The 14,101-nt window shown below is 38.3% G+C and overlaps 1 protein-coding gene across 15 annotated transcripts in view; it reads left to right on the plus strand.

Annotated features, from left to right (window-relative positions):
• Nucleotides 1-14,101, plus strand: part of NEO1 (neogenin 1) — a 131,135-nt gene that overhangs the window by 110,210 nt on the left and 6,824 nt on the right. For 6 of the 15 annotated variants that reach the window (XM_072981707.2, XM_078380962.1, XM_020803683.3 and 3 more), the window contains exons 20-26: nt 807-1,001; nt 1,779-1,811; nt 4,740-4,808; nt 5,085-5,229; nt 5,606-5,844; nt 6,279-6,371; nt 10,651-10,809. In XM_072981707.2, coding sequence (XP_072837808.2) covers nt 807-1,001; nt 1,779-1,811; nt 4,740-4,808; nt 5,085-5,229; nt 5,606-5,844; nt 6,279-6,371; nt 10,651-10,809 — 933 coding nt within the window. The remainder of the gene's footprint in view (nt 1-806; nt 1,002-1,778; nt 1,812-4,739; nt 4,809-5,084; nt 5,230-5,605; nt 5,845-6,278; nt 6,372-10,650; nt 10,810-14,101) is intronic. The other 9 variants (XM_072981708.2, XM_072981711.2, XM_072981713.2 and 6 more) reach the window with 3 other exon arrangements.

Raw genomic sequence — 14,101 nt, forward strand, 5'->3', positions numbered from 1 at the left:
CACATCAAATTAGATAGGCTAAAAATTGGCTTGAAGGGAATTGGTTATGATTTCTAAAACAAATAATTCAAGTGGAATTGAAGTGGATGGTATTTGAATGCTCCTAGAACAGACAGTTGAAATACAATAGCCAAAATTATGATATGTTACAATATAATGTTGGCACTTCAAGAGTTACATTTCATCAGAAGCAAATGTAAATTGATTGAAAATAATGAGTAGGTCATTTACAATATATAGTGCTAGTTGTAACATCCTTATTAAGCCATTCATCCTACATTTCATATTAAGAGTCCTAACAAGCATACCATCGTATTAAATGTATTACTAGATACTGGAATTTTCACACGTCAGAAGTTTGTTAGTAGTGTTTGTTTGAACTGAGGAAAAAGTAGATCATACATGTCAGATCTTTAAAATCTTAAATAATCCTAGAGATTTATTTATTTATTTATTTAATTTATACCCCGCCTATCTGGCCCACCGGACCACTCTATATATATAATGGAATATATTGCATGAAATGCAGAACAGCTCCTTAGCATTTATTAGAAAATGACCCTGCATACAAGTGAGGAAATAATCATTTTGTATTAGGTGTAATGAACTAGCCAATTGCTTTCCTGTCTTCATTGAGAAAGAATTATGAATAATTCTTTCTCAATAAATGAGAAAATAAATAAACTTGAGAAATTAGAATTTATTTAGTTGTTTCAAGTGTTTAAAGGTCCTTATGTTTAATGATTCAAAAAACTCTTGGAAACTTGTCCTCTTAATTTGCTAACTGTATTCCACTTTCTGTGCAGGGTACATCATTTACTACAGCACAGATGTCAATGCAGAAATACATGATTGGGTTATTGAACCTGTCGTCGGAAATAGACTGACGCACCAGATTCAAGAGTTGACCCTTGACACAGCGTATTATTTCAAAATCCAGGCTCGCAACTCTAAAGGCATGGGCCCCATGTCAGAGGCAGTACAGTTCAGAACACCTAAAGGTAAGTTGATTTCAAAACTGAATGTGTTTCCTGATCGAACGTTTGGGGAAAAGCAACGTAACAGTAAAATTCTTAATTGAGCCCTCTCCTGGAAAGATGAGAAGAGAACTGGGTTCCACTATGAGAAAATCACCCTCCTCCATTTTCAGAAATATCTTGGCGAGGGTGTGTGAAATTTTGTCACCACCCTTGCTCGTGTTTCAGGTGAGAAGAATAAATATTTATTTAATAAACTCTATGCAACAAAAATAGAAAATGCAGGCAGCAGTTGTTAGGCTGTTTTGTAAGTGGAACTTAACTGTGTTTCTTTGAACCAAAATACTGAGCCATGAACCTGAAAATACAAATATTCAAGTTATTGTCATGAGTGATACATGCATGAATAATTGTGAGTACACAGTTCACTGTAGGAGTCAGTCTTCAGAACAGTTTGTTACCTGAATTTGCCCTACTGAGTGCAAGTAAGTTTGTGAATGCTGCCAAAAGTTTCCATGGAGCAGACCCACTCGGGGAGGGGGAGCTGTCAAACCCCACACACCCGTGAATTAGTAAACTAAAAAACCACACATCTAAGAAGTGGTAAAGTACAGGATTTCTTCATACTTTTGAGTATTTCTTGTTGTGATATGTGAACAAGAACTAAAAAGTAGGAAACAACCCTGTCAGGTAAGCTTTTAGTTTTGTAGGGGTAGCATTCTGTGCAAGTGAATTTTGGCCGCACTTTCAGATTTGGTGATCTTTCTCTTGTTTGTTTCCCTCCATTGCTTGTCCTGGTAGCTGAAACTTCAGATAAAATGTCTAATGATCAAGGTAAACCAGTGGACATGCTTTCTGTGTCATTCCCCCCCGCCCTCTTTTGTTCATTTTCTAACAGCATTTGCATTATTAAATGCCAAATGTGTGCTTGCATAGACTTTTAAAAATCTGAAAAGCAGGAAATGTTTTTATAATAATAATCTTAGAACTGCAGAGCTGGAAGGGACCTTGTGGATCATGGAATCCAGCCCCTCTTAAGGAGGCCCAGTGGGGAATCGAACCCCCAGCCTCTGGCTCCTCAGCCAGAGACCTAAGCCACTGAGTTATTGTGCTCAGTGTGTTTTGAATGAAACCTCATTTATTAGGCAGTGCAGGATGAGTGTGTCCATGCTTGGCACCATGTATACAAATGCATGTGCAGGGTGGGTGCATTCACATATCTGTAGTTTGAGCAGAGAGCCCACTGTGGAAGCAGATGGTTTTGCTCAGACACACAGTCTACTAAGATTTGATTTCAGAGGAAACCAAGTGGCAGCACACAATATTTTTCTAGTTTGCACAAAGGGTCATTTCGCATACTCACCCTGACACACAAGCATTATTTAAAATAAATTGTGTTGTTCATTTATTGATATGTTGTTAAAAATAAGTTAAATGGACCTGTTTACTTTGCTTTAAACAATTAAAAAAATGGACACTTCTGTTTGAGCCATGGATCACCTGAGTCAGTGTTCATTTAACTGTTTGCATTCCAGATATACCAAGTAAGTGGTTCACTTTGCTGAGCTAAAATGGACTACAGTGTCAGATTTGGACACAGATTTGGTCATGCTTAAAACACATCCATTAAAATAATGACTATATCCTATTGACTCCAGTGGATCTGATCTAATTATGACACAATCTAATTTGTATCTAAATCTGAATCTAATGTATTCGCGAAGGCTTTCACGGCCGGGATTTAATGGTTGTTGTGGGTTTTTAGGGCTCTTTGGCAACCTTCATAACACGGCCAAAGAGCCTGAAAAACCCACAACAACCATTAAATCTGAATCTGTTTCAGGATATATTTGTAAATGTCCCAACATGTGTTAGGTTGTTTCCAGTAATACTCAAGGACAACACATGTAGCTTTTCTACATGTACCTGTATAGCAGATAGCATTTTCATTCTGCAGGATTTTCTGTCCTTGTGTTTTTATATATAAATCTGGTTTGCTTGTAAACTTATGTTGTAATTACGTTCTGGTCAAAGAGAGGTAAAACGCACAGAACATAGTTGTAAAGCCTAAAGGGGCTTAGCTTGTCTTTAGATTCACTGATGAAGTTCAATTGTGTGTTGATAGGTTTAATATCAATAAATATGGCATCTGAAAATCATTATTTGCATGCAGGCATTTTACAGTTGCTGTCACTCATTCTACTTTTAAGCAGCTTGCACTAATGGGGCGGTATACAAATCAAAAGAAATAAGTAAAAATAAATTGATTGTTTATTGTAATAGCAAAGCAATTGATTGCCTATTGTAAAAGCTATACTATTATACTGTTCCAACTCCAGAGACTGTTCTGAGTGCTTTAAAAAATGGGTTCAAATGAATGTTTCAGAAATGGGCTGCTCATTATGCTCTCTCACCATAATGAGGGGTGACTATATATATTTTCACAGGCAAAATGGTAGTACTACATTATATCAACATATGGAGCCTATTCTTGTTTTGCTTGCTTGCACCCTTTATACAGTATCTAGGAGACTAAGGGACCTCTGAGTTAGTAGTATAGCTTTCCTACTATACTATTCTACTCCAATATTCTTACTTAAATAATAAAACCCTAAATATTGTAACACCTCAAAGTCTAATAGATCTATTTCACTGGGAGTTTTTACAGATTCCAATACTTCTTCCTCTCATTCAATTGAAACTGAATAATTTATAACAGCCGCACACATTTCTTCTTCTTCTTTTTAACCAATCAAGTAAATATGAATATTGCCAAACTTCAATGAAGCATCTTTGGAGTACATTATAACTTCTGTACCGTGGTGCCTCGCTTTACGATTGCCCCGCATTATGACGAAACCACATTATGACGATCTTTTTGCGATCGCAATTGTGATCGCAAAATGATGGTCTGAATAGGGGTTTTTCACTTTGTGATGAACAGTTCCCTGCTTCAGGAACTGATTCTTCGCAAAACGATGATTTTCGGACAGCTGATCAGCGGTTTCAAAATGGCCCCTGGGTAAATAAAATGGCTCCCCACTTTTTCTGGGATGGATTCCTCGCAAGACAGCCACCGAAAATGGCTGCCCTATGGAGGATCTTCACTGGACGGTGAGTTTCCAGCCCATTGGAACGCATTGAAGGGGTTTCAATGCGTTTCAATGGGCTTTTTATTTTCGCATTACGACGTTTTCGTTCTACAGTGATTTCGCTGGAATGAATTAACGTCGTAATGTGAGGCACCACTGTAGTAACAAATTGCTATGGTTCATTATTGGAAGGAAAATTCATATTTAATATTTTCTTTTATAACATACCAGAGCCAAAATGTTCTCATATTTGTAAAGGTACATCTTACTTTGAACAGAGAATAAAAATAGTCTTGCTGGAACAATATAATAGTATAGCTTTCCTCACCCACAACCCACAAATAAAATTGCCAGGAATACCTGTGGATTCTGCCCATACTTATTGATGTATTTGGTTTCACAGTCTGATTGTGATGGGTTCCAACTCCTTGCTTTGAGAGCTAAGCCATGGATGACTTCTGTGTGTCTGTGTCTGTTTACATGTGCCTTTTGTTGCATGGATGTCATTGGACAGGCACTTAAAGAAAAGTCCAGAGTCTATGTGCACCTGTTTCTGTCTGTGTCTCTGGAACATGTTTTGTTACTCTAAAAAAGAATCAAAACATTTGAGAAGCAGAAAGATATATAGGGCATAAAATACAAATAACATTGTCACCCTTTTGTTCTATAGCATTGGGTTCTGCAGGAAAAGGAAATCGTCCACAGGATGGTGGGACAGACTATAAAACACCCATGGGTGGTAAGTAACGTCTTTCGTTTTGGTAACAGCTGTAATGCTGAGACAGTTTAATGTTTCCCAAGAAAAGTTGGTGGGTCATTTGTGGAAGACTTACCTCAGAACAGAAATATCCTTTTGAAATTCCTGGCAGTGCAGAATATCTGTATAGCACAGCATAGATATTTCTTATAAGTTTTTTGCTGTAAAATTTTATGAATCTACTTACTAAGATTAAGTAAGAGTCAAAATTTCAGGGGTCCACACTTAATAATAAGTAATCTCTGTGCTCTTTTTAAGGAAGTAACAGCCCTCATGGAAGTCCTTCTCCTCTTGAGTACAATATGCTTCTAGTAATCATCGTGTCTGTTGGAGTGATAACCATTGTAGTAGTGGTGATTGTTGCCATCTTTTGCACTCGGCGCACCACCTCCCATCAGAAAAAGTAAGCCGTTGCAGAAGCTTCTTTGTTCTACCACTTGAGAGTGTGCATTTAATTTCTCATAGATGTCTGGTTCTGTTTAATATGTGTAAAAGAAATAACCTGCATATTTTGTTTGTGTAAATGTGATTTTAGAAATCTGGTAGTTCAAATGAGGTAAACCTTTCTGCTTTTTGAGCGGGTGGTTCAAAAGAAAGCAATAAGGGATTAGAATCAACAAACACAGCATAACATGGAGGGGGGGGCTATCCATGGAATAAAGGTATTTCCATAGACAGCTACATGGTACAGTAGTTGGTTAGACTGCATGAGGAAAGACCCGAAAGTAGCTTTATGACTATCCACAAAACCTTGAGGTTTTGTCTTGTCATTTTCAAAGGAAGCGTGCTGCTTGCAAACCTGTGAATGGGTCTCATAAATACAAAGGGAATTCCAAGGATGTTAAACCACCTGACCTTTGGATTCATCACGAGAGACTGGAACTGAAACCCATTGATAAATCTCCAGATCCCAATCCAATCATGACAGATACCCCAATCCCTCGTAATTCCCAAGACATCACACCCGTTGACAACTCCATGGACAGCAATATCCATCAAAGACGGAACTCATACAGAGGTGAGTTTAGGTGATACCAAGCTAAAATTTAATCTGACTGTTTCAAGCCTTTTACTAGGATGCTTAATTTTACATCTGTTACTTGACTGCATCACAAAAGTCAAATTAATAGTAATGTGTATTAAGTGAAAACAGAGAATCACCTGGAACAAATATGCACAAAATTAGAGTTAATAGTATTATGTGAAACACTTAACAGTTTATTGAGCAAATCTATTCTGGTTTGGAAGAATTTAGGGAGCAATCACCACTACTAACCCTTTTGATGAAATTTCTTATTAAGAGTATGTATGGAGGAGGAGGAGGAGGAGGGAGGCTTGGTGTTTGGCATGAGAATTTCTTTGTATTAGTTGTCAGAGCTTTGTGTTTGCTGATAGGGATGTTATGACGATTGTAAAAATTATTGTATCTCATATTCCTTATGCTTCTTTTAGGGCATGAATCAGAGGATAGCATGTCCACCCTTGCGGGAAGAAGGGGAATGAGGCCAAAAATGATGATGCCATTTGATTCTCAACCTCCTCAGCGTAAGTCTAGCCTTGGTTATTACTACAAAACTTAAAAATATCTAATTCAACTCCATGTTGCATGGGGGTTGTGTGATGAATGTTAGCTAAATCTTTGTTCTATGTGAAATGTGTTTACTGCTGGGAAACTTCGGATAAGAAATGTGTAATTATCTTATTGTCATGAAAATAATGTCAAGATTATAAATACTTAGTGGCCTGCAAGCATTGAACCTAATAATATTTCCATGCCAAGTTAGTATGATAAATTGATGTCAAATTGAGTTGTATGCTAAACAGCCCTTAAGCAAAATAGCATACATATATTAAATGTTTCTTAGCACTTTCTTTTTGTAGATTTAATGTTAATAATTTAAGCAGTTATCCATTTAAAATTAATTTCTGAAGATAGGTAGCCTTCGCATAGGTTGAATTATTGCAAGTTTTGTAATACAATTAAATGTGATTTGTGAAAACGAAAAAAATAATAATGGGGAAATCCTGTTGTGTAACTTTGCATCTGGCACAACGCAGATCAGATGCTGGAAACATTTAATTTATATGAACTAAAAGCTTTGCTTTTCCCCCATTTTTTGTTCTGAGGCTTCCTTTGGCTCTCTTTTCTCCTGGAGAAATCTTTAGGGGCCTCAGAATGGGGAGGGAAAACTTAAGTCAAAAATCTCTCCTAGATTGGCACAGTCCTCGTTCTTGTGGCAGTGCTCCAGCCGTGATTTTGACTTTTAAAAGCTCATACCAGCCCCTAAGGCTCCCAAGGTCTTCTCCGGAGCAAAAGGGAACCCAAGGGACCTCAAAATCTAAAATGGGGTGAGGGGAGAAACTTTAAATACATTAAATGGAACTATGGGGATGGAAGGGACCCTCTGGATCATCCAGTCCACCCCCTGTCAAGGAGGCCCAGTGGAGAATCGAACTCCCAACCTCTAGCCAGAGACCAAAACCAAATATCTCCAGTGCTCAATATGAGTTGCTCCAGGTGAAAAGTTACACAATTGGATTTTGACTCAGTTTTCCTGCCATATTTAAAATAAGAAAATCCCATCACCTTCCATTTAATTTTGCTGCCCTTTTAGTTGTGTTAGTGACTAAGTGACAGTAGTCAAGCTGTGGTACTTCCAGTTCCACATTGTCAGGAACACCAAGTTGGCAGTGGCTAGCTAGTGTTTGCAAGTGTACTCCCTTTTACTATTGGGGAGAAACATTTTCAAGATAAGAATACGTTGCGTAGGGTCATGTTCTAGTTGTTGGTGGCAATCCGTTAATTGCAAGAGGGACTGGTACACTCAGGTGCTCTTTATGGAGCCCAAATTGAGGCAGTTAATAGCAATCCATATACAGTGGTGCCTCGAATAGTGAGGTTAATCCATTCCGCAAAAAAACTCGCTATTCAAATTCATCGCTATTCAAAACGCAGTTTCCCATTGAAATGCATTGAAAGCCAGCTAATCCGTTCCAATTGGAACGAATTGCCATCGCTAATGGAAAATCTCCATAGGAAACCTCGTTATTCAAAACGCAGTTCCCCCATTGAAATGCATTGAAACCTATTCAATGCATCTCAATGGGGGAAAATCCACAACAAATTAAAAAAGAGTCAGAACAAGGTCAAATTGGGTTAACAAAGGGTTTATTCAGTGCACTTTACGATCTCAAACATTTCAAACCCTAAACCTTAACTTTAAACCCTTCTAAAAATATCGATCGCGCGGCTGTTTAAAAACTTGCTAATCGTAAACAGGGGACCTAAAACGGACTCGCTATTCGAAGCGTGGTCCCGAAGATCGCTATTCAAAAATCGCCCATAGGAAAAATCGCTAATCAAGGCGAAAAAATGCCCCGAAAACCACATCGCTATTCGGTTTCTTCGTTAATAGAGGCGCTCGCTATTCAAGGCACCACTGTATGTGAATATGTACCAGGTATGTGCATTGTTGGTATTTTTGTTTAACCTAAGTATAGTTTGACTGCTGTACTGTTGCTGGAATTACAGCACTCAGAGGAAGCTGAAACAAGACTGCTGCCTTGAGGTGGCCAGATCCTGGCTGTAGTTGAGTGAACTCTGTGTTTTGTGTGGTATCTTGACACAGAATCCCTGTCCATTAGTACCCACCTTTAATGGAGAAGAGTAAACAGTTGGGAAAATTATTTTTGTACTATAATCCCCCAGAATCTCAAGGGATGGGATGACACTGATATTTTAGGACAGTGTAAGTTGTGTATAAGGTAAAATTGAGGGAATAATTTTTTTAAAAACTGTGTATTGAAAAGAAATTAACTACTGTTCATTGTAAAATCAGACTTGGTTCACTGAATTTAGCAACCTGTTCTCTTGGGAATATGAGAAGAAATTAGTTACTCAAAATACTTTGCTGAACACTCATATATATGCAGAGCCTTCAGAAGAGAAAAGTTAAGTGACATGGGTGCAAAGTGCTATTTTCATAAATAAATATCATCAGCCAATTTTTATCATGGCAATATTGTTACAAATGTAATTTAACAGATCTTATGTTCTTGCTTTCTACTCAGCATTACTGTGCCTCAGTTTAACTATGCTGTTTTACACTCAGTTTTCCCACAGAGTTCTGTTCTGTTGATGCATCTGATTTTTATTCCACGTTCTTCCAAACTTTCTTTTCTACTGCATAGTCTTCTGCTCCAGCCCTAGCGTGCTGTTTTGAAAACAGTTCCTCAGTATGTGCTAAAGACCTACATGTCCTTACAACTGAGATGTTCCCTTCTTGTTCTTTATATATGTATGTTTTCTTTCTTTCCAAGGAGGAAAGAGAAGTAGACAAATAGAACAAGAGACAATGAAGGCAGAGATTAGAAATACAATTCTCTACTTTCTACTCTACTCCATGTCTCATCTAAGCCCAACCTTCCTTCTCTCTCAGCCCAACCTTGTGAATCAACTGAATCTGTGCCCAAGTTTGGTTTTATCACTAGTGAAACCTTCAGATTTTCCCCAAGTTTGCTAATAATGCCCATTTTGGCACAGACAGAAATGTTGGAGCTTACCATGACCTGTTTGTTTCCTATAGTGAGAGGAGGACATACTGAATGGACAGGTTGTTCCCCTTACTTGCATTTGATAGGCAGGAACTGGTAATTAAGAGCTGAATAAACCAGAGTTCTCAAGAGGATGAGAACACCCTGAATAGACAGTTTTCTGGTTCCTGTCTAAGCTTCTATAGGCACACTTCACTAGTATTTATCTTAAATAAATAAATAAATAAATAAATAAATAAATAAATAAATAAATAAATAAATAAATAAATAAATAAATAAATATTGCTCTACTTCCAGATCTCTCTGCTGAACCACACCTATCCCCACTAGACCCAAACTAGTGCCATTTTGTCTGTGTAAGGACTAGTACTCTAGTTATGAGTTCAGCATTAGTTGGCACTGCATATAGGACACGGCCACTTGTTGTTTGCAAACCATACTGTAAAACTAATTTGAAGTGGGCATGCAGTAGGGTTACGTGCATTTGAGCAGAAATTGGTGAAGTTCTGTGCTTTCTCTCTCTCTCTCTCTCTCTCTCTTCCCCCCCATACATACTCCTTGGTTGTTGGGCTTGCAGTTTCACTGTATTTATGGGATTTTAACCAGAATCAAGGCAATAAACCAGGCTTAATCATTATGTCTCCATCAGGCCTTTATCTTTAATTGTAATTCTGCCTAATTCCTTTGTTTTCTGATATTTTCCGTTATATTGTCTTTTCATTCGGTAAAACTTCATATTTTCTTCCTGCTTTGCCATTTTTTTGACTTGGAGCTTTAACTTGCCATAGTGCCATATTTTAAGTATAGCAGGTATTTCTCAATTCTTTATTGTGATCAAATACGTGTCATCATCACTGTTGCACCTCAATATACCAAATTTCTGTTTGCTCACCTTTGTCGTGGACGTCATGTCTCTGATGTTCTACAACAGTTCTTGTAATTTGAATTCATATTGCTGCTCCACTTGTTCATTTCAACATAGAACATAGGAAAATGCCTTCCAAACCAATAAATAATAAAATAAGGCGATAGAGATGACACGTTTCAGTACTCAAGAGTCTACAGTCCAGCCTTCTTAATTCCTTGTTTTTATTGTCGTGCAAATTCCATGACGGGAGCATCTCTGTCGTTCTAGTGCTCCGAAGCCAGCCTGCTGTTTTTAATAATTGCGTGTATGTATGTGTGGAGAGCAATGGGTCGGGGTGCACTTAGGCATGCATGTTGCTTGGTCTGTGTTAAGCCTTTTTTTCTGTCTTATGTTCATTCACAGCTGTGATTAGTGCTCATCCCATCCATTCCCTTGATAACCCCCACCATCATTTCCACTCCGGCAGCATCGCTTCTCCAACCTGCAGCTATCTCCATCATCAGGCAAACCCATGGCCAGTTGGCACCTCCGTGTCCCATTCAGACAGGGCTAATTCCACAGGTGAGAAGAATGACCTAGGGCACGCTGGTTTGGAAGGCGGCCAATAGGAAACAAGATGTGAAACCTAGAACTTCCAGAACATAAGTAGATGGCACTTTGTAAGTGGGGGCGGGCTGGGTTGTTAGAAATGACCAGTGGTTTGTTTGGGCTGAAGTCCTGCGTCCTTCTACTAAGCAATAAGCCTACTGAATTCAGCTGGGCTTATTTCCATATATGTGTGCAGGATTGAGCTGTTAGTCTTGTGATCTCTTTCGTTTGCAATTTGGATTCTCAGTGTAATTGGTTTATTTAATTTTGCAGTGCTTTTATGTTTCAAGTCCAAATTAAACTGCAATTATGTAACAGCATCAGCATTCTGAGCTCTGATGATAGGGTGATCATTTCAGTGCTGGTAAAGAACTCCAGAGGAAAAGGGAATCAGCTACTTCTCTTATTCTCGAAATGTTTTTTTAAATGAATCAAGCTCTTTTCATACTTGGAATCAACTCAGTCAGATATATACTGTGTCTGGTTTACAAAAAAGGATAATAATATCCCCTTCTAACAGCATGTTTTATGAATCGTAACACACTAAAGGCCTGTGTATTGTCTGGATATAATTTGTAGATGGTGTTTCCGCAAGCACAATGTTATTGTGGTACTGCTAAGTTGTGTTTAGACAGCAGTATAGAAGAAAAACAGGTATTTTATTTATTTTATTTATTTATTTACAATATTTTTTAGCCGCACCATTACCAGTGGCTTCTGGGCGGCGTACAACATTAAAACTTAAAAACATTAAAAACATTTTAAAAGACAATATAAAATATCATGTATTAAAACAATTCTTAAAACATTAAAAATTAATAAGTCCTGCTGCTCATGTGGCCAGCTAGGGAATACTGTTTAATTAAAATGCTGGCTAAACAGAGTTAGGGAATTTCTGTTTAATAGTTGAGGCTTTGTTTGCCTTCTTCATGTCTGAGTATGAAATCTTGATAGTAGTTTCTCAAGGGGGGACCATTTAGCCTTTAAGGCAAGAGGTACTATTATGCGCTCATGCATGGATGACTGTTATTGTTAATCTTCAGGAAAATAACTTGAAAATAAACAGTTAAAGAAACCTCCTATAGGAAAGTATCAGGTCCTCATCTCTCTAGGTCAGTTATTTATCTTGAATTGTAAATAAGCCACTATCAAGGATTGCGCTGGAATGCTTACAAGGTGAACAGCTGGATTTCAAAAGCGAAACAAAACACTTTCTCTGAGATCTTTATGTTGCTATAACTGATATATAAGTCAAGTGAATGGTTGCTGCTTAGAGTGAATCTTGTCTATATGCAAAGCTGAAGTTTGGGATATGTGTAAAGTTATGGGGGAGAGCAAGGAAGCAGGATTCTTCTTTGTAGACTTTGTGACTCACACAGTGCGGCTTCTGCATCTGCACAGAGGATTGTTTGGAAAGCCCCAGAGCTGAACATGTAACATCCTCCTACCACGCAGGGCCCCTCACGCCAATATCACTTCCCTCTGTTTCTTTTCCACCCACCACCAGAGCAACAGCATAGGAACATGCCACTGTAGCTGAGCTTTGCATTTTGATCTTTTTTCTGTTATCTCTTAACTTCTACTTCATCACCTTTATTTCATTATTGTTTCACGGAAGACTTTTATTTGATTGCTTTCTGATTTATCTAGCTCCTTTTTGGACTCCTATTTCTTGGCAGCTTCCGCCCATGCTAATATCCTTACCTGAACTGTTATATGAGCAAGACCATCCTTTGCCCAAATTTCAGTTGAATCAGGGCTTAGTTTTACCATGATTTTTCAGAATCCTTCCTTTCCATAAGACTAATCTGTTCACACCTTAGAGGTTTGCTGGGCACTGGCCTTCTATGTTTCTCACACTGCTTCATTTGGCTTGTTGCCTTGTTCACCAAATAGCCAAACCACCATTGCCTCATGGGAGTGACGAGCCACTCAAGGAGTTCAGTATCAACTTAGGCATCAGCTCACTGTAGTGTCTCCCTACCACAGATTTGCCCTGTGACAGCAGAGGCACTCAGCCTTCTATATGCATCTGTCACTTTTGTCTGGACTGCTGGTGCACCCTTTAATAGAAGAGTCTTTCTCCAAATCTGATATGACACCACACACCTCCAGTAAGATAGTTTGCTGGTTTCCCATTTTTGTGAAACAGAGGCCATGAAGAAGGACTGTTAATAACTTGGATTCTTCAAGTAATCATCTGTGAACTCTCACACCGCTGTCCTTCTCTTTATGGATTTTTGTGGTGAACTGGAAGTGATATTGGCAGGTATGACAATGCATGGTAGGCGGGTGTTGGTGGTGCAACTGCACAATTGCTCAGCTCTGAAATGTTCAAAGTGATCATCTCTGCAGGCACAGAAGCACATTTGTGTACGTTCACAGATGACCACTCAAAAAGCCATTGCTTCCAATGGCAACCTGTTATTACCACATATTAAATATGGTCATTATAATTCTTTGACAATATGAAGTTATTCTGGATGCTTTTGTGATTGAATTTTATTTGATCTATGGCTTAATAATCTTGCTTTTCTCATTGATATCTGCATAATTGATGAGCTTTTCTCATTCATGAGATCTGCATAATTCACTGTCTTCTTAATGCAAACTGTGAACAGTTGCTTTGTGGTGAGGGTAATAACAATCTGTTGTTTAATTACACACCTAATGATTTATCTTTGCAGCATGAGTTAAAAGTAAACTATGATGTCAGAATACACATGATCTATATTCCTTAAAATATACTAGCAATAAGGAAACTAGAAAGATTAAAGTGCCTGTTGTATGCATGAATGGGACACAATTACTGAAGAGCTGTTCAGTTAAAAATATGTTCTATCTGAAGATAAATAATTAAGAGCAAATGTAAAGATATCTTAGCTAATCCAGTCAATCAGCTGGTGTCTGGATTCACTAGCTATATTTATTTATTTATTTATTGGACTTATATACCACCCCATAGCGCTACAAGCACTGTCCGGGCGGTTTACAATTTTAATTATACAGGCTACACATTGCCCCCCCAGCAAGCTGGGTACTCATTTTACCGACCTCGGAAGGATGGAAGGCTGAGTCAACCTTGAGCCAGCTACCTGGGATTTGAACCCCAGGTCGTGAGCAGTTTTAGCTGCAGTACAGCGTTTTAACCACTACGCCACGAGGCTCTATATACAGTATTTGTGATGGTGAGGCCATTGCAGAAGACCAGTAGTGACTTCTTGCTGAACAGAATAGAGTCTAGGTTTCAAAGACGTAGAGTCCA

Source organism: Pogona vitticeps, chromosome 12 (assembly GCF_051106095.1).
Source record: "Pogona vitticeps strain Pit_001003342236 chromosome 12, PviZW2.1, whole genome shotgun sequence".
NCBI lineage: Eukaryota > Metazoa > Chordata > Lepidosauria > Squamata > Agamidae > Pogona > Pogona vitticeps.